Below are 18835 nucleotides of genomic sequence, written 5' to 3' on the forward strand. Positions count from 1 at the left end.
TTTGTTGTTGGTTTTTTTTTTTTTTTTTTTTTTTGGTTTTTTGACACAGGGTTTCTCTGTATAGCCAAGATGGCCTCGAACTCAGAAATCTGCCTGTCTCTGCCTCCCGAGTGCTGGGATTAAAGGCCTGAGCCACCACTGCCCAGCGCTGCTGCTTCTTCTTCTTTTCTGTCAGCTGTTGAGTTACGACTTTACACAGCATTTTCATAAAACCAGTAGGTGACTTTCTTTAATTATTTTGTTAAAACTCCAGTTTGTTTTCCAGAGATATAAGCTTCTTTGTGCAGCTACCTCCCCCTATGATCCTTAAGACTATCCAGATTTGGGGTTGGTATTTCAATCCAATTTATTAAGTCCTCAGGGAGGAGGAAGGCCACATCTTCCACCATAGACCCTTTGTCATCTTGACAGCTTCTGCTTTCTCCTGTCTCCTCAGCTCTGCCTTGGATTCCCCAGAGAGAGGGATCTGCTGTCTGGTGTGCCCTGAATCTAACACCCAAGAGGAGACTAGAAATCCTTGGTGTGTGTCTTAGGTCTCCTCAGGAAGAGCCAGGGGCAAAGTGATTCTAAGCATCAGGCAAGCACAGCAGGCAGGCTGGAGTAGGGGGAGAACAGACTAAGTTCTTTACCGCAAAGGAGAAAACCACACTGGAGAGGGAAAATAAATAGAATAGCCCAGGGTAGCAGAATCCAGGTCCTCCAGGGCATAGCGACTGTAATAGCAGTGGATGGCTTGGAAGCCTGGCACACTAGTCCTGGGACCATGCCAGATCAGCCACTGAGGAAGAGACGCTTGTAGGCCTTGTTCATCTGTTCCAAGAAGATGAAGGTGAGGACAGTGTGGGGGCCCAGTCGGGCATAGTATGGTGTGAAGCCCTTCCACAGGCTGAAGAAACCCTCATAGCGGACGACTTTCAGCAGCACATCCTAGACAGACAGGCAGGCAAGTGCTGGGGCTAGGCCCTGGTCCTGGTCCAGGCTCTGTCCCCTGTCCCTAGCTCCCTTCGCATCCCTCCCAGGGCACCCCTTCCCCCCCCTCCTCACCAGCCCATTCTTGTATTCTGGCTTCCCATCAATCATCCGCATATTCTGGATCCTGAAAGAGAGTCAGTATGAACATGAAAACCAGAAAGGGGGGCCTCCCCAAGTTCTCCAGTCCCAGGCTGCAGACTCACCTAGTTTTGACGATGTCCACAGGCATGGAAGCAGCAGTGGTAACGAGGCCACTGATCATGCTGGCGCAGAAGTGGCAGAGAATATTGTCAGAGAAGTAGCCTGGGAGGTGAAGCAAAAGGTGGTAGTCAACTCTCAGGTAGCTCAGGCCAGGCTCAAGTTCTCAGCTCTGGGTCTCTCACCTGAGTCCAGCAAGAACTGCTTAGATTGAGAGTAAGAGGCAAGCTGGGCGGCATTGACAACGACAGCTCGAGCCATGGTAGGGATGCAGCCCTGGAGGTGGAGGGTGGAGGCAATGGAGACAGTCAAAAGTGCCAGAGATCTAACCCAGCATGGCCCAAGACTCCAACCCTCGCACTCACCCGCCACAGTGTGGGGACTCCTTCTTCCCTGGCAATCCTAACTAGGGCATTAAACACATTTTTGTAGCCACGGCGCTGGTCAGCTGGAAGCCTGGGGGAAAGGCAGGGAAAGGCCAAGATCAGGACAGACCAGGGTCCATGGAACAAAGAAAGGGAAGCCTGAATAGGTAAGTGCCCTGATGTAGATATAGACTAACAACACCATCCTAGAGTCCAGGAATGGGGCTGGAGTTAAGCTCAGAAACGGAACTCACCGACCATCAGCAGTCATCCTGATGAGAGCCACCTCAGCTGGCGTTCCCACAAATGCACCAGTTGCACCTGCAGTCATGCCAATCAGGGCTTTCAGAAGAAAGCCAGGGGGTGTACCATCAGCCCCAGTCAGGCGCTCAAACAACACAGTATATATTCCAAGGCGAGTAGTGGTGTAGGTGGCCTGGCGCAGTAGACCAGCTGACAGCCTGAAGAGTAGAAATGTCAGCACATCAGGCCAAGGTCTGGACCTGCCAACCAACAACTTCCCTCCCCAACTTGAGGCCACAGTACCCAGTGTAAATGCCCTTCAGGCCTTCTGTCTTCAGGATGCTGGTGAGGGCATGGAAACTGGTTTTGTACTCTCGAGTCTTGGCCCCTTCACCACTCAACTGCATCCGGTTCTTCACCAGGTCCAGGGGCTGCACAAAGACTGTAGCACCCATCCTGAAGTGAGGCAGGAAAGGGAATCAGAGGTCAGTGGTTCCAGCTCTACTGCAACCTGGCAAGAAGTTACAAAGGTCAGGGCCACTAAGGATTCAGGAGGCTGGTGGGCATGTGTGTTAAGTGTGTGCATCAAGGGCAACGTGCCAGCAAAAGAGTCCAGTTGCCCAGTAAGGGGCATGCAAATCAAAAAGCCTCAGGCAGTTCTTTAGGGTTCAAGCAGAATTAGGACTACAGGCGATCTAAAGAAAGGTGGAGAGGGCGTCCCCATCCTAAGACTCCAAGCAGTCCTATAACAAAGCCTTTAATGACCTATACCCACCACCCAAACAGGCACAACGAAGCAAAGGTGGTGGAAACACAGGGTAAAGATCCTTGAATGCAGCACAGTTGGGTCCCTGCAAAGGATGAATAGATCCTGGCAACCCATCAGGGACCCTGCACCGGCTCAATTTACTGCAACACACCCCAAGTTACACTGGGCCCAGGTGCTTGCTCCCGTCCCTTCCTCCTTTTCCCCCATCACTGGGGCCTGAGCTTACCCAGCCAGGCCCCCAAACAGGAACTTGACAGACTTAGGGGAGGTACGGGGTTTCCCGTCCATCCGGCCAGCCCCAGGACTCGCCGTCGCCGCCATCGCCCCTTGATGGCCCTCGGCTTTGGGTCCCGTGCACGTACAGCCCCGCTCGCGCCCAAGGTGACACCAGCGCGCAACAGGGTGAGGGCGCGCGCGCGCACGCCCCTCCGACAGGCAAATCTGGCTCCAGCTGGAAGCTGGGGCGGGCGCAGGCTCGGAGCGCAAAGGCAGCCGGGGAATAAGGCGGGGCTAAGATGCACGATGAAGGGGCGTGGCCGATTTAGGAAGCTACCCTAAATTCCCGCCCCTCCGGAATTGGAATCGCGGGGAAAAAAAAAAAAAAAAAGCTTGTTTGAAAACCTCGCGAGAGCAAGTGAATCAGCCGAGTTCGGGCTATGAGGCCTCTCGCGATATATTTCAGCGGCGAAAGGGGGTGGGGGGGTGGAGGGAGGGTGGTGGCAAGCACTCTCGCGATACTTTGAACGTACCGTGGCGGCCAGACGAAGGAGAGGTTTGTAAACAGGGCAGCTCCAGGATCTCAGGGACTGAGGGAAAAAAACTAGATCGTCTCCTGAGCATCGAAGCTCCCTCCATCTCCGCAGGCTCCTTCTACATGTCAAACATTTCTTTCAACCGGCCTCTCGGGACCGGAAGTCCTCCGTCCTGAGCGTCCAATACTGGAATTGGCCTTTCTTACCGGAAACCCTTTTCCAGGGGCATAGGAAGACAGTCTACCTGGCCGGAAGTCCCACCTCTTTGAGGTTTCTCCTACCCTTCCGGAAGTTTTTTTGTTGTTGTTGTTACCTGTTTGCCTTCGCTCCTATTCTGTCCTATTTCTGTACTAGAGAAAGATACATTGTCTCCCCTACCAGCTCCGCTAAGCTGGTTTGATAGCTCACTCCCTGAATCGGAGTTCCTTCCCCGACGCCCCCATGTAGCTGAGAAGTGGGACCTAGGGGTGGTTGGACCCCTGGGATCCTGAAGGAGAGGCAGAGGAGGGCGCAGGACTCGGCTTCTGCTCCTGCGATCAGAACGCGACCTTCGCAGCTTTACCCCTCCCGCTGCCATGCACCCTGCGGCCTTCCCGCTTCCTGTTGTCGTGGCTACTGTACTGTGGGGAGCAGCCCCTGTCCGAGGGCTGATTCGAGCGGTGAGTCTGAGGGTCGGACGGGGACAGGGTGCTGAGAATGGGGTTCAGACTGAAACACGTAGTGTTCCGTCTGCAGACTTCGGAGCACAATGCCAGCATGGACTTTGCAGACCTTCCAGCTCTGTTTGGGGCCACTCTGAGCGACGAGGGACTGCAGGTGATGTTTTCCCCATTTCCCTATATGGATCCTGGGTAGGGGCGAAGTGGCCGTGCTCAGGAGGTAGGAAGTAGTGGAGTTAGCAGCGGAATGCAGTGGACTGCGGATAGTTCAATGATAGGGTGCTTTTTCTAGTATGAGTGAGATTCTAGGTTGAATCTCCAGCAAAAAAAAAAAAGTGTCCCCAATCCAGAAAAACCTAAGTGCATGATCATGTCCAGCGCGCAGAGTCCAGAATCCAGAGATAATAGATAGTGCCCACCTCTAGAACTTAACATTTTTTATTTTATATGCATAGGTGTGAGAGTGTCAGATCCCCTGGAACTGGAGTTACAGTCAGTTGTGAGCTGCTACATGGATGCTAGGAACTGAACTCCGGTTCTCTGGAAGAACAGCCAGTGCGCTTAAGCACTGAACCATCTACAACCCCTAGAACTCCCAAGTTTAAGAGGGAGTCTGAGAGTGGGCTAAGATAAAAAGCAGGTGCTTATCAGCAGTCTCTGGAGCAACTTACTGTTTGTATAGATGGCCATGGACAGCTTTTTATGGGTTCTGAGTCAAATGAGAAATAGAAATTAACCTAGGGCTATCGTGCCAGTGTGATAAGCATGTCTGTAGTAGTTCACTACAAAGTTCATGCCACATAGCAAGAATTCATTCGGCCACAGTTAGCAGTAGAGTTGTAAGATGGCTAATTGGAAAATGAAACTTGTTGAAAATGCCATGAATGAGTAGCAAGGTGAACCACTATCGGTGGGAAACTTAAAAGCAGAACTAAACTACGCTTGAGAAGTTAAGGGAGCCTCTGGTAAGGGATGTAGTTTACTGTAACTGCATCTTCAAGAAAGCTGAGAGATCCCTTTTCTTTTTTCTTTTTTTTGAGACTGGACTCTGGAACTCTGGCTGTCCCCAACTCACAGTAGTCTCAAGTGCTGGGATTAAATGCATGTATCACCATGTCTGAGTTGTAGATTCAGTGTTGGGTGGGATGCTCAGACCTCCAGAATGAGCAATGATAGAGCTGCAGAATGCAGGTAGTATATAGTGTTATGTGTGGTAGGTCCTGTGGAAGACAGAACTAAAGATGAAAATGTTTGCCTTTATCCCTCAGGGGTTCCTTGTGGAGGCCCACCCAGAAAATGCCTGCGGTCCTATTGCCCCACCACCCTCAGCCCCGGTCAATGGGTCAGTCTTTATTGCACTGCTTCGAAGATTCGACTGCAACTTTGACCTCAAGGTTGCTGAATGGGGAATGGGAGGTGGTAAGCAGGGTACATGACACCAGGAATGAAGGGCAAGGGTTACAGCTCTATCCCTCCCGCTTGGCCTCCTTAGGTCCTAAATGCTCAGAAGGCTGGGTATGGTGCAGCTGTGGTGCACAATGTGAATTCCAATGAACTGCTGAACATGGTGTGGAACAGCGGTAAGGAAGAAGCCTGCACTACTGGGTGCACCGTGGAGTTGAGTGGGAGGGCAATTGGTTGAGATCTGCAAAAAGTGCCAAAAGCCAGTTTCAGGGAATTGAGGAACAGAAGGCTAAATCCCTAATATCCTGCTCCTTACAGAGGAAATCCAACAGCAGATCTGGATCCCATCTGTATTTATTGGAGAGAGAAGCGCAGAGTACCTACGAGCCCTTTTTGTCTACGAGAAGGGGTAGGACGCATGCTTTCTTCCAGTTCTTCTCAATCCACTCAGGCTCAGGCTCTTCCTCGGCTGCCTTGACTTTCTCCTCATTATGCCTTGTCCCAAGCCAGTAACCCTATTTTACCTGGCTTGAGGTTGTGTCTCTCTCTCCTCAGGGCTCGGGTGCTTCTGGTTCCAGACAACAGCTTCCCCTTGGGCTATTACCTCATTCCTTTCACTGGGATTGTAGGATTACTGGTTTTGGCCATGGGAACAGTATTGGTAAGTAGCTGAGGAGAACTTACGATGCCAGACTGGATCGGTAGAGGGGAGGGTTTATTGCATTTTCCAATCATTTTTTAAGCCTGGTCCACTCTTCCTTATCCCTAGATAGTTCGTTGCATCCAGCACCGGAAACGGCTTCAGCGGAACCGACTTACCAAAGAGCAACTGAAACAGATTCCTACCCATGACTATCAGAAAGGTAAGGGCAGGAGAAGGGGCCTTTCTCCTAGCTGGCCTCATCTTGAAGGATTTTTGAACCCAGTGAGTAGATAAAGGGTTCAAAAAAGAACCGGAAAGGTGCCACCTTTGCTTGGTTAAAAAAAAAAAAAAAAAAAAAAAAAAAAAAAAAAGATGACCAACCAACCACAAGCAAAGGAGGTAGGGTAGAGCAGGCGCTGGAAAGCAGAGATGAACAAAGGAAACTTGACTTTGTGTGTGGGGTGTAAGAGGTGTAAGAGCCAGAAGAACTCAAAGCAAGCAGGTGAGGGGTTGGGTTATCTAGACTTGGAGCCTCCAGTACCATATAAGGCTATAGCAAACGCCTCGCCCCTCCCAGTTCTGCTTTCCCCTCCTACCCCCCCCCAACTCACTTCCCTTATCTCTGCTTGTCCCCTCTAGCCCCAAGATTTTATGTGGTGCCCTAAGTTTGCACTGGCTTGGTAGAAAACGGGGCAATAAGACTTGTACAGTGAGTTTTCTTGGGCGTGACTGCCAATAGTTGAGTGAATCCTTTCCTTTCCCAGGAGATGAATATGACGTCTGTGCCATCTGTCTGGATGAATATGAGGATGGGGACAAGCTTCGAGTACTTCCCTGTGCTCATGGTAAGGCCCACATGTGCCTGTGTCTGTGTTCCTGCCCAACCTGCAGAGACCAGCCTTTCATATAAACCACTCCACAGCTTATCACAGTCGCTGTGTGGACCCCTGGCTCACTCAGACCCGCAAGACCTGCCCCATCTGCAAACAGCCTGTACATCGGGGTCCTGGCGATGAGGAGCAGGAAGAAGAAACTCAAGAGCAAGAGGAAGGCGATGAAGGGGAGCCAAGGGACCAACCTGCTTCAGAATGGACCCCACTCCTGGGCTCTAGCCCTACTCTTCCCACCTCCTTTGGATCCCTAGCCCCTGCTCCCCTGGTCTTCCCTGGGCCCTCCACAGATCCCTCACCTCCTTCATCTGCTGCCCTGGCCTGACACCCCCATACTTGGTACCTCTGGTGACCGTCCTATTTGCACAAACTCTTTTTCCAGTCTAATAAGCTGAGGGTGAGGGATAGGGGACATTCTACCCCAGGTTCATGAACCCAGCCTCATCCTTTTGAGGGGGCTAGAAGCCATAGGGACATGGTTTTCATTTCTTGGATTAATAAAATTGGTTTTTTTTTGTGGATGAAAAAAAAAGGTTAAGATCATCTTTACACAGGTGAAATTCTGGAAAAATAATCACCTCATAGGATGAACTTGTCGGGGAGAGCCCTAGCTGCATTTGCTATGACTCAGGGAGGGGAGCCCCACCTACACAGGATGACTCAAGTGGCCCTGCCTCACCCGCAGGCTTGGACCCATTCTCTGGTCTGGATGGCTATGTTCCATTACATACTAATTCAACTGGACCTGAAAATGGAAATACCACTATAGAGGGGCCTAGGTCACATGACTAAGTACACAGAAGAATGCCTACTTAGTTTAGTCCTTGGGGCTTAGAAAAGGAAATAAGACTGGAAATAAGAGTTCATTCTGGACACAGCCAAGAAGCAGGTACCTAATTGAGGTGGGTCACTGTGCTTGTCTCCCAACTAATGCCAAGTGCAAACCAACACAGGTCCTTGTTAGTAGAATCTTTTTTTATTCAGAAAAAAAAAAAAAAAAAAAAGACCAAAAAACAAAAAATGAAACCCAAAAACAAAAATTTTCCAAACACACACAGGAGGGGGTATGGGTAGGGGGAGGTGTCTGTCCATCCAGCCCCAGCCCCCAGCCCATGTGGTTTTGGCAGCAATAAGGGAAATGGGGTAATGGCCCAAAAAATAATGGTATGTGTGTGTATGGAAAGAAGGGGGTGCAAAAGCCAAAGGGAACGGTGGGGGGAAGGGACAGATGAGGTCAGTACTGGGAACGCCGCAGGTGAGAGGCCATTTCATAACATTTCTTGTTGATCAAACCACCGTGGACACCTTCTTTGCCCATCAGCAGGACTAGCGCTGGAGGAAAGAAAAAGGAAGCTAGGACCCAGGTGTCACAATTCAACCCTGCCAGCTGTTCAGCAGCTGTCTGGCCCCGGGGGTTGTAACCTAACCTCAGCCCTCCTAACCAGCCCTCCCCCCCTTATACACAGGCAGGCTGTCAGTCATCCTAAAACAATAGAGCTTTTCAAAGAAGGAAAAAAAAAAAAGAGCTTTAAGAGTAGTAAAGAAAAAGGCAAAATTTAGAGGTCCTAAACTTCCAGGCTGTAGGTGGCTAGGAACGGCTGTGATGCGCTTCCTACCTCTCAAGTCTTTACAGAACTGGAGATTAGAGCCAAATGCTGACTTAAGATCCCAACTGCCCTAAGCAAACTAATCTCAAAAAAGCTCAAAGCAAGAAGGGACTTAAGAGGTAATATAAGTTTTAGTTTCTTTACAAGCTGGGGAGCCAGAGTCAGAACCCAAAGGACCATCCACGGTTCCCATAACCAGCAGAGTAAATACTGTTATGCAGCCTTGACACTGAGGACACATAAAGTGACTAACAAAAGGATTTCAAAGCTAGAGAATCAGTCAAACTCACTCTTGGCAGTCATGGTGACAGTGACATTGAAGGTGGGGGCTCCTCCGGTGCTCTTGGTACGAAGATCCATTGTAAATTCCCCGTCTTGCAGCAGTGAGTCCCGGATCACAGAACATTTCTGGCCCCCAAGTGTCAGCCCATTGACGAAAAAACTTGACCGGTCTTTGCCTACCAGGACACCAACCTCAGCTGGCTAAAAGAATTAATCACCTCATTAAGTTAGTGCACCTGCATAACTTGTCCTCTTATGTACTGTGGAGCTGGAGTTGAGGGTGCTTCATCCACACCACCAAAAGTTGGGGGGAAAACCCAGTACTGTGGGTATTGCAGAGACCGATCATGGTCCTAAAGTCTGGTAAATGGGTCAAGGAGGAAAAAGTATTCCTCTGAAGTCTTAGATGTTCATGCTTAATAGGGAAAGCAAATGCTGGGTACCAGAAATCGATCAATGATCGAGGGGGAGCCTTTGGATGCTCAGAACAGCCCTTCAGGAAAAGCAGAAGCAAAGAGGGGAAGGGAGGGGGTAGGAAGGGAGGAGAAGTAACTTTGTCCTTATTTGGTCAAAGGTTCTGCAGGCGTTGTTAGGAGCCCGGACGCCTGGGTCTCCGGGTAACCTGGAGTTTGGGTCCAGGTAGCTATGCCCCAAGATAAGGAAGCTGACCCCGGGGGCTCTCTAATTAAGTTCAAAAAGTTTATTAGGGCAGGAGACTAGTCTGTGTGTGAGTCTAGACATCCCAGAGAACCTTTCTCCTTCTCCCCCTTAAACCCCCAAACCCCTATATCCGGTACCCTCCCGCCCGGAAATCCCCTCCCCCCATTCGAACTTCCGCTCCCCCTCCCCACTTCCGGGCAGTGTGGTCAGGGAAGGTGGTGGTAGGGACAGCAGCAACCTTATTCCTTCACTTTTACCGTCTCAGAACTTCTCACAAAGTTCCCCTACGCCGGGCCCGGGCGGATGGCGGGAAGGGAGGGCGAGGGGACTTCCGGAATCGGCCTCCCAGGAATGTTGAGGCTAACGTGCCGACTTGGGGGGTGTGTGTGTGTGTGGCGGCCTCGCCCTCTCTAACGGAGCTGGGAGGGGCAGGGTGGCTACCGAGGTCCGGCCCGGGCCCAAGGCCACGCGCCTGGCGCTCCCATCAGCGTCAGGGGGAACAATGGTGGAGGGAGAGCGAGCATTCGGCCCGAAGGGGAGTCCAGGCTCCGGAGCCCCTTATCAATCATAATCCCGGGCTAAAACTGCAGCGCGTGCCCGCCCCGCCCTGGAGGAGGCGGAAGTGGGCCGCCGCACCGGCCGCCGCGCCCCTCCCCGCCCTGGGCCCCGGATGTAACGCCCGGTCGCAGAAAGCGGGGCGGCGGGCGAGATGGGCGCCGCCGCCGAGGGGCGTAGAGCCCGGGGAACCACAGAGGGAGCCAGTCTCACGCAGCCGCCATTCGCCCCGCCGATGGGAGAGGACCGGATCACGGCCTCCCGCTGCCCTCGCTCGCCTGCGCCCGCCCCCACCCCAGTCCCCCAGAGGGTCTAAGGCCGGTCACTGCTCGGGACCGCACGAGCCTCGCAGTACCGTAATGCTAACGAAGGTCTTCCCGGGGACGGCGGCCCAGACGGAGGGCGAGTCCTTGTAGCCTACGATGGCCGCGTCCTGACAGGTCCCGTCCGCCATAAGGCTGTCGATGTAGGCGTTCCACCCGGCCATGGCGCTGCTGCTGGGGCTGCTCTGCGGGCTGTTGCTGGGATCGCGGGCTCGGGCTCGGGCTGGCGGGCGGGGGAAGGCAGAGAGCTCGGGGCACGCGCTGCCGTCCGGAACGCGGCTCTGTTAGCTGTGCAGCAGCCCTCGCACCGCCACTTCCTGCTCCTCCCCCCCCCCTCTAGATTTTTATTTGCAAAGGGCGGCGGGGCGGGGCCTGCGCCCCATTCCCTCCCTCCATCCTCCCCCCCCCCCCGCCGGGCCAGATAGCGAACTTTTGCAAATGCAATTTTTAAAAAACCCTCCCCCCACTTTGCAAAATTTGCCGAGTTCGATGGAAAGCCACGCCAAAGGCTATATAGAGTGGTGGTGGCAGGAGAGGTTAAGGTTAGGGCTCGCTCCGATTCATCCTGAATACCACTTGGCTATAGAAGGAGGAAGCCAGAGGAAGCAGGGAAAGAAAAAGAAAAAAAAAAAAAAAAGAAAATTAGTAAGGTTGAGCAAGTTGAAGTGGGTTCGGGGAACCCAGGGTTAAACCGAATCATTCCTCCACCCCCCAACCCCCACCTCCGCGGGAGGGAAGGAACGGCGGGCGGCGGCGCGTGCGCCCGCGCCTGCGCCGGGGCAGTGAGAAGCCAGCGCGTGGGGCGGTTGGGGCTAGCGGCTTGGCTGCGTGAGCGCGCGCCTGGCGGGACACATTTGGACCATCCGAGGAGGGAAGACGCGTCCCCAGCAGTCGGGACGGGCAGACGCCCCGGGTTGGGCCCTGCTGCCTTCTCCACATTTATCTAAACGATAAGGGAGCAAAAGTGAAATCGATATAATACTCTAGTCATTTTCAGTACTAAAGGTCTCTCCAACCAGGGCACCTGTCCCAACCGTCTGCCATGTACAGCGCACACGTTGGGTTCATTCGAGCGCGTCCCTAGATTCCCGAGGAATCATTCCCTTCGCTGGATCCGCTCCAGCTCAGCCTCGCCCCATGCCTGAACCCTGTCTACAGAGGTCACTGAATAGGGGCGCCACCCGGGTGACACGACGGGACTCATTTTTCAAGGCGGAAGAATACTAAAGTACCAAGGATGACAACTTTTATAAGAAGAGGAAAGTCCCCTCTACTTTGGACGCACTGGGGCTTTCTTCTTTTCCAGAAAAACTTTTGCTAAGTATTTATGTGCGGTCAGCTCACTCGCCGCCGAGCAGGTCTAGGGGCGAATGGCAGGCCACTGAGGCTGGAGGGAGTAAAGGAGTCACCCGGGACCCTGGCCTCCGAGGGGCTCGGCCGCTTCCGGTCCCTCGGAGGAGGGGCGCCAGGGTGTGCAGCCTCTCCCAGTGGAAGTACTTGGTTCGCTGCCTTTTGGAGCCGGGTTGGGTTCCCTGACGTTCATCCCCAAATTCTGGCTCCCCACGCCCCCCAGCCGAGGTTCTTCGACAGCCGCGTGGCTGAGTCACGGGCGGGGCCGCGCTGGGGCACGTGGCGGCCTGCGCCCGCCATCCCTTGACCTCTGATCTGCGCGCCTCCTGCCCGGGGGTGGAAAAATCCCGCAGGGAGCGGCAGGAGATAAGAGAGGAGGGGCGGGACAGGGACGCCACGACAGGTGGGGACCCTAGGGTGGAGGCAAGGAGGGCGACCCCGTGGGGAGGGCCGACGGGGAGGAGCGCTCGAGAGCCGGCCGCCGCGTGAGTCACCAGCTCCAGCGCCGGCGAGTGAAAAGATGAGGCGCCCTGGGAAACCAGCCGGCCCGCCAGGCTCCCACAAAACGCGGAGCAGACCCCACACTAGCCCTAGACCCCTAGACCTGCTAAGGCGGAGAGAGTTACCGAGTGCAGAGATTCACTTCCTGCGGTGCTGCAAATGGATGGACAGAGTGGCCACAGGCGTCCAAGAGCTTACAAAGGGTCATCCCCTTTTCACGTCCATTCATGGTTTTGTTTTGTTTTTTCCATTCGTGATATAACACCATTCTTTGATAGGCAAGGATTGAGCGCTGAAGCGCCCACAGTCGGTGGGGAAAAGGGCTCCTGACCACTTAGGCTTCACGCAGGAACATAAATGCTGTCCCAGCAGTATCTTTCGGGCGCCAGGCCAGCGCTCAGTGCTGGTCTATATTCGTCTCCTGGCCTCTCATCGCTCATCACTGGCCAAGAGAGGATAGGGTGGAGTGGTGCCGGAATGGCTGTTCTGAGGACCCTGAGAGGTGAAAGCGCAGGCCTTCTTTGGTCGAGGGGTGTCGACTTTAGACCACAGAGCTTGCTCAGCATCACTGATGCCTTCCCCCAACTGTGTGGCCTGCACCGCCTGCCTCCGAGTGAGTGGAGCACGTGTCAGTCTTGCAGCCCCCTTCCTAGGCCCCCTCCTCAGCCTGCAGGGCTCAGGTTACCCCTGGCCTTTCTAAAAGGGCACTGGTTCCTCTTTAACCTTTGCAAGAGTGGAATGTAAGTTTGAGGGGAAAGACCCTCCCATCAGAAACCTCTCTCCAGCTTTCCCAAAGAGTGAACCTCAAAGTAGAGACTTTTATTGGGGGACAGAAAGAGAATGCATAGGGACAGTCAGTAGCTTTTGAGAAGGGGGTACACGCCCCAGGGCCCCAGGTCAGGAGCTTTTGCTTCGGGCTGCAGTGGGCACTTGGCTGCCTGCCTGTGGAGGGGAGGAGGATGGAATGAGAGAGGCGGGGCTGGCTGGGGGACAGGGTGGCTTGGAGATAAATGCCCAGTCTGAGAGGGGGTGAACTGACACTGTCCCAGCTGCTACCTAGAGGAGACACTCCACTCAAAGTTCCAAGGAAGGCTTTCCAGGTTTGGTAAAAGGTTACATGGTGTGCAGGAGTGGGGTGGTGCTGGCTTGGAAAAAGTGAGGAGAATTTGGGCTTTTTTTTCTTCCTAGGACTGAGGGTACTTGAGAGAGGTCTGGTTGGAGGAAGCAGAATTAAAATACTGAGGGTTACTGACAGATACAGGAAAGAAGGCTCTGAAGAATGGGAAAGTAGATAAAATACAGTTGAGCCAGGCAGAGAGCCTGGGGTCTAGGAGGACTTGGGAATGGGACAATGGGAACCAGATAGGTTTGAGGGGGAGGAAGATGTAGCAAGCAGAGTACTTAATCATAAAGTGCAAGAAGGTGTAAGCTCCGTGAGGTGTTCAGGGAGTGGTGTCATCTTGGGAGTTATAAAGTTATGAACCCTCGATTCTCTTGATTGGAAGGGTGGAACAAGAGCTGTTCTGAGTGGGGGGGAAGGGACCAGTCTGCCTTCCTCTTTGGTCTGTGACCTTTTTATGGGGTATTTTTAGCTCCAGCACCTGCCTTCTTCGGGTGGAGAAGACTCTTAAAAGGGCAAGGGATTTCTAGTTCCTTAAGGGATCAACTGTCCACTCTTGCTCACTCACATCTCCTGTGGTGCAGCCATGGCCATGCAAAAAATCTTCGCCCGGGAAATCCTGGACTCCAGGGGCAACCCCACGGTGGAGGTGGACCTGCACACAGCCAAGGGTAACACAGGCTTGTTTTGCCTCAGAAAACCCTCAACCTCGTCCTGTCCTTCATCAGAGATTCCCTCCCCTCCCCCCTTCTCTTCCTGGCTCCAAGGCTGGGGGAAGCAGGGGTTTCTCTGTATTTACTCCTATTCTTGGGTCCAGGGGAGGTGACCCCAGGCCTTTGTGGGTGGACTCCTTCTGATCTGCAGTTCCTCCCCCCAGGTCGATTCCGAGCAGCTGTGCCCAGTGGAGCTTCCACGGGTATCTATGAAGCACTGGAACTCCGAGATGGAGACAAAGCACGATACCTGGGGAAAGGTGAGCCAAGACTAACCCAGCACGGAAGGAGCCCGTGTGGGCTGACTCAGGACAGGGATAGGGGACTGGAACTCAAAGCCAAGGGCCTAACCCGCTTAGAAATCTGAACCCCATTCTCTGGCCTCCAGGAGTGCTGAAGGCTGTGGAACACATCAACAAGACTCTAGGTCCTGCTCTGCTGGAAAAGGCAAGTGGAGGAGCCAGCTCCCCCTTCCCTCCTCCCTGTGACCCCGTGCCTTCCCTCAGGTAGCCCCACTCTGAGCATTCTCACTTATCCTTCATCCTGCACATTACCTGACTGAGTCCTGAGAAATCCCACCTCTGCCTCTTCCAGAAACTAAGTGTTGTGGATCAAGAAAAAGTTGACAAGTTCATGATTGAGCTGGACGGGACCGAGAATAAGTGTGAGTGAGGTGCCAGAGGTGGGAAGGGTGTGGGGTACAGCGAGGGTGGAAGAGAAACCACTGACAGCTGCCCGGGCTCTTTCTGTCCCACATCTTGGGGCACACCGTAACTGGGTAGCCTTTTATTCATCCCACAGGCATTTCCTGAGGCCTGGCAGAAGACACATGTGAAACTCTTGGCCCAGGGATGAGGGGGTGAACTCCCAGAGAGCCACAGGCCAGGAAAGAGAGATGAGTTAACAAACTCTTAATGTTGAGTGGTCTAGGAATCTTCTTCCGGGGGTGACCAGAGGAAATATCCAAGGACTTAAGCCCCAAACCTGTAAGAGTCCTCATGCTTTCTCCCCGCTTGCCTCCCTCTAGCCAAGTTTGGGGCCAACGCCATCCTGGGTGTGTCCCTGGCTGTCTGCAAGGCTGGAGCAGCTGAGAAAGGGGTCCCTCTCTACCGACACATCGCAGATCTTGCAGGCAATCCCGACCTCGTACTCCCTGTGCCTGTGAGTGTGGCTGTGCTGAAGCTCTAGGACAGCTGCCCCTCCCTAGCTAGGAATGTTTCAGCAGCCCCCACCCCCACCCCCAGAAAATCTACCTTTTCAGATCCTGCTTTCCAAAGAAGCATTTCCTGAAATGAAATCTTTCCTACTGTGCCCCAGTCCCTCCTTCGTTCCCACCATCTAAAGCTAAGCCTCTGAGGCTTCCGTCCCTCGCCAGGTCCCTTCCAGGCTCAGGCCATTCCTGTCCAGAGCTCATTCCGTCTCCTGTCTCACTTTCGCAGTCAGTCAGATTTGAAAGCGTCTTCAGGGCAAAGCTCTCAGTACATCTTTGTATTCTCTGAGACTACTTGAAACATTGCCCTCTTAATAGTAGCCCCTTGAATTTTGCAGAAAGAGCCCCAAGTGTGCAAAGTCCTGGGTGAATGTGTGCTGTGCCATGAGCCAGCCTTGTCAAAGGCCCCAGGGCCTCAGACCCTTGGAGGAATGGCAAAGCCTTCCCCCTAGGCTAAGGTTGAGAGACTTGATGAAGCCTTCTTCCTTCCTCGGTGACCAAGTTGCACGTGTTGAGAGTGTGTCCACCATAGCTCCTTCCCCTTTGGGTGTTTACAGTCTGAAGACTGCTCCTCTACAAAGACTGCTCTTACCAGGATCCCCTAAACCTGTTCTTGTGGTTCAGCTGTGTGCCATAAACCCTGCCTCCTTGTTTATCTGTATGCAGTAACCCACTTCTCTGTTCAGCTCTATATAATAAACACGCTGGGCTCTGTGTAGTAAACACGTTGAGCTGAAGTGCTGAGGTTTTCCCATCAGAGAGCCCACTCTGTCCAGTCCCCAGCTTTTCTGTCTGTGTGTCCATCCTCTGTCTTTTCTTCATTCCCTTGCTGTCCCCGTCACTTCCATTCTTGCAGCTCTGCGTGGGCCGGAATATGTTACCATACTGGAGATACCTGGCTGGGTTCAGACCCTGGCCTTTCCCATTTTCTAGTTGTGTGATTTTAGGCAAGTTATTTAACCTCTGTCCCTCACTTTTTTCATCTGTAAAGAAGAAATAAGAGTGTACAGTTAAGCCGGGCAGTGCTGGCGCACGCCTTTAATCCCAGCACTCAGGAGGCAGAGGCAGGCGGATTTCTGAGTTCGAGGCCAGCCAGGGATACACAGAGAAACCCTGTCTCGAAAAAACAAAAACAAACAACAAACAAACAAACGCAACAAAAAAAGAGTGTACAGTTAATAGAAGTATTTTGAGAGTGAAACAAGTCATGCATTTAGAATGCCATAGAATTATTCCTTGTCATAAGTATATTTGATTTCCCTTAACTGTCAGAGCAGTAGGGAAGTAAGCACTGTTAGCATTTTGTAGAAAGAGAGAAAGGCTCTTAGGAGTGCAGTGCTGCATCCTAGACCATTGAACTAGGGAGCAGAGCGCAGCTGTCACCTCCAGTTCCCTCTCACCTTTGACCCCTATGCCACCCAGCTCTGAGCACCAACTTCTGTGTCCCAGGCCTTTAATGTGATCAACGGCGGCTCTCATGCTGGAAACAAGCTGGCCATGCAGGAGTTCATGATTCTGCCAGTGGGAGCCAGCTCTTTCAAGGAAGCCATGCGCATCGGCGCTGAGGTCTACCACCACCTCAAGGGGGTCATCAAGGCCAAGTATGGGAAGGACGCCACCAACGTGGGGGATGAGGGTGGCTTTGCACCCAACATCCTGGAGAACAATGAGGGTCAGTGCTGAACATCCTGGGGCAGAGTGCCTGAGTGCCCCTGAGGTGGGGGGAAAGAGAGGCTGCAGATACAGCCATACTGGAGTCTCAGGTCATCTCTTGCTCCTCTCCCAGCCCTGGAGCTGCTAAAGACAGCCATCCAGGCAGCCGGTTACCCGGACAAGGTGGTGATCGGCATGGATGTAGCTGCGTCTGAATTCTACCGCAACGGCAAGTATGATCTGGACTTCAAGTCACCCGATGACCCTGCCAGGCACATCAGTGGGGAGAAGCTTGGGGAGCTGTACAAGAACTTCATCCAGAACTATCCCGGTGAGACGGCCGGGTGCTCCCCCCGCCCTTGTCTTCTGCGGTTACCTAGCATGGCTCTCAGCATTTGGCTTTGTCACAATTCCTGTCCTTCCCATCTTTAGCTCATCCGTAGCCTCCATTTAACCTCTGCTACCTGTCACCCCTCTATCAGGCCCCTGTCTCTAACCCCATCTGTGCTCCCAACTCCCTACCAGTGGTCTCCATTGAGGACCCCTTTGACCAGGATGACTGGGCCACATGGACCTCATTCCTCTCTGGGGTGGACATCCAGATTGTGGGAGATGACCTCACGGTAACCAACCCCAAGAGGATTGCTCAGGCTGTGGAGAAGAAGGCCTGCAATTGCCTGCTCCTGAAGGTCAACCAGATCGGCTCCGTGACGGAGTCCATCCAGGCGTGAGTGCCTCCTGACTCAGGCCCCCCCCCCCCCCCCCCCCCGGCTCCAGCCACTGCTGCTGCTCTTCCATGGGTGCCTTTCCCAGGGCCCCTGACCTACTCAAGCCTCAGAACCCCTAGGCTATGACTGACCCCCAACTTGGCTCTAAGACTTTTGCCATTGTGGCTCTGCCATGTCCCTTAACCTCCCTTCTGTTTTGTGTTCTTCTGCTTGCCATCTTCTGACCACTCTAATCCAAGATCAGAAATCTCTCCTCCTTCCCAAAGAACTTAGTCACTGCCCAAACAAAGGGAAAGTTCTATCTTGCCTGCCCCTGACTTTCTTATTGAGGTGGTCACATAAGGTCTCATCAAATGCCTTTCCCACACAGCTGTAAACTTGCACAATCTAATGGCTGGGGAGTGATGGTGAGCCACCGCTCTGGGGAGACCGAAGACACTTTCATCGCTGACCTTGTGGTGGGACTCTGCACAGGACAGGTACTCGGGGTTTCTCTCTACTGAGTATCTAACCAAGTTTCCTTGGTCACCTTGGTATCACTTGGGCCATCTAAGTTGGATACCACTACAGCCTGCTCTTTTGGGGCCCAAACCAACCCCTCCAAACCCTTTTCCCACCTCAGATCAAGACTGGTGCTCCCTGCCGTTCAGAGCGTCTGGCAAAATACAACCAGCTTATGAGGTACAATTTGTGCAGAGGCCTAGACCGTGGGGAGAGGAAGGCGCTCCTGGGTTAGAAAGTAGGAGCTCTGATTTTCTTTTTGTATTGTAGGATTGAGGAGGCTCTTGGGGACAAAGCTGTCTTTGCTGGAAGAAAGTTCCGTAATCCAAAGGCCAAATGAGGAGCTGGAGACTCCAGGCTTTCACAGGAAAGACACAGGCCTTCAAGCCCTTCTCCCAGAAATAAACACTGCCAAACCAGACCATGCTGTGTTCCTTAGGAGGGAATGAATGACAAGCTCGCCAGGAAGGACAGGGCTGGGGTGGGGTGGGGGTGGGAGACAGGGAAGAAGGCAGAGAATATCATGTGACCTGCTGTGACAAGGAAGTAAGGGATTTGAAAGCTCAGTGGATGTAGAATAGAGACTTTCAAAGTTTGGAATGAAGCTAGAGAAAGCAAAACTGTATGTGAAAAGGAGCTGGAGAGGAGGTGGAAGTGGCTCCCAAGTAGACAGCGGTGGATGGAGAGGGGCCGAGGAAGGGTCCTGGTGCTCCCAGCATTGGAGGGATCTGGATCAG

The 18835-nt window shown here is 53.1% G+C and overlaps 4 protein-coding genes across 16 annotated transcripts; 2 read left to right on the forward strand and 2 right to left on the reverse strand.

The window, feature by feature from the left end:
• Window positions 1–24: 24 nt before the first annotated feature.
• On the reverse strand, window positions 25–3537 carry Slc25a11 (solute carrier family 25 (mitochondrial carrier oxoglutarate carrier), member 11). Of its 2 annotated transcripts, none has more exons than NM_024211.3 (8): window positions 2774–3045; window positions 2082–2234; window positions 1790–1996; window positions 1536–1626; window positions 1356–1446; window positions 1176–1275; window positions 1045–1096; window positions 25–927 (listed from the first exon to the last, which is right to left on the reverse strand). In NM_024211.3, the coding sequence occupies exons 1-8, from the start codon at window positions 2866–2868 to the stop codon at window positions 772–774; spliced, it is 945 nt and encodes a 314-aa protein (NP_077173.1). In that variant the 5' UTR covers window positions 2869–3045; the 3' UTR covers window positions 25–771. The 2 variants fall into 2 exon arrangements, with proteins under 2 accessions (NP_077173.1, XP_006534089.1); XM_006534026.2 differs by lacking the exon at window positions 2774–3045 and adding an exon at window positions 3297–3537 and having other exon boundaries at window positions 202–927.
• On the forward strand, window positions 3236–7427 carry Rnf167 (ring finger protein 167). 6 transcript variants are annotated; one of them, NM_001316728.2, is made up of 10 exons: window positions 3241–3958; window positions 4035–4115; window positions 4414–4598; window positions 5227–5300; window positions 5451–5538; window positions 5681–5771; window positions 5918–6023; window positions 6132–6225; window positions 6770–6850; window positions 6928–7427. In NM_001316728.2, exons 5-10 carry the CDS (start codon window positions 5523–5525, stop codon window positions 7218–7220), a joined length of 681 nt encoding a protein of 226 aa, NP_001303657.1. In that variant the 5' UTR covers window positions 3241–3958; window positions 4035–4115; window positions 4414–4598; window positions 5227–5300; window positions 5451–5522; the 3' UTR covers window positions 7221–7427. The 6 variants fall into 6 exon arrangements, 5 of the variants coding, with proteins under 5 accessions (NP_001303657.1, NP_081721.1, NP_001350063.1 ...); XR_001780049.2 differs by lacking the exon at window positions 4414–4598 and having other exon boundaries at window positions 3236–3958; window positions 5227–5352; window positions 6136–6225; NM_027445.3 differs by lacking the exon at window positions 4414–4598 and having other exon boundaries at window positions 5227–5352.
• A 422-nt stretch (window positions 7428–7849) lies between these two features.
• Window positions 7850–12805, reverse strand: Pfn1 (profilin 1). 2 transcript variants are annotated; one of them, XM_030245658.1, is made up of 5 exons: window positions 12299–12805; window positions 11045–11265; window positions 10355–10902; window positions 8793–8985; window positions 7850–8227 (listed from the first exon to the last, which is right to left on the reverse strand). In XM_030245658.1, exons 3-5 carry the CDS (start codon window positions 10484–10486, stop codon window positions 8130–8132), a joined length of 423 nt encoding a protein of 140 aa, XP_030101518.1. In that variant the 5' UTR covers window positions 10487–10902; window positions 11045–11265; window positions 12299–12805; the 3' UTR covers window positions 7850–8129. The 2 variants fall into 2 exon arrangements, with proteins under 2 accessions (XP_030101518.1, NP_035202.1); NM_011072.4 differs by lacking the exons at window positions 11045–11265; window positions 12299–12805 and having other exon boundaries at window positions 7853–8227; window positions 10355–10656.
• On the forward strand, window positions 9131–18519 carry Eno3 (enolase 3, beta muscle). 6 transcript variants are annotated; one of them, XM_006532161.4, is made up of 12 exons: window positions 9131–12786; window positions 13878–13964; window positions 14171–14266; window positions 14395–14453; window positions 14601–14670; window positions 15034–15167; window positions 16666–16888; window positions 17003–17200; window positions 17395–17596; window positions 17968–18076; window positions 18220–18278; window positions 18369–18519. In XM_006532161.4, exons 1-12 carry the CDS (start codon window positions 12531–12533, stop codon window positions 18436–18438), a joined length of 1563 nt encoding a protein of 520 aa, XP_006532224.1. In that variant the 5' UTR covers window positions 9131–12530; the 3' UTR covers window positions 18439–18519. The 6 variants fall into 6 exon arrangements, with proteins under 6 accessions (XP_006532224.1, XP_006532225.1, XP_030101387.1 ...); XM_006532162.4 differs by having other exon boundaries at window positions 11265–12075; XM_030245527.1 differs by lacking the exon at window positions 9131–12786 and adding an exon at window positions 12942–13285 and having other exon boundaries at window positions 13766–13964.
• The last annotated feature ends 316 nt before the right edge of the window (window positions 18520–18835 follow it).

Source organism: Mus musculus, chromosome 11 (assembly GCF_000001635.26).
Source record: "Mus musculus strain C57BL/6J chromosome 11, GRCm38.p6 C57BL/6J".
Lineage (NCBI taxonomy): Eukaryota > Metazoa > Chordata > Mammalia > Rodentia > Muridae > Mus > Mus musculus.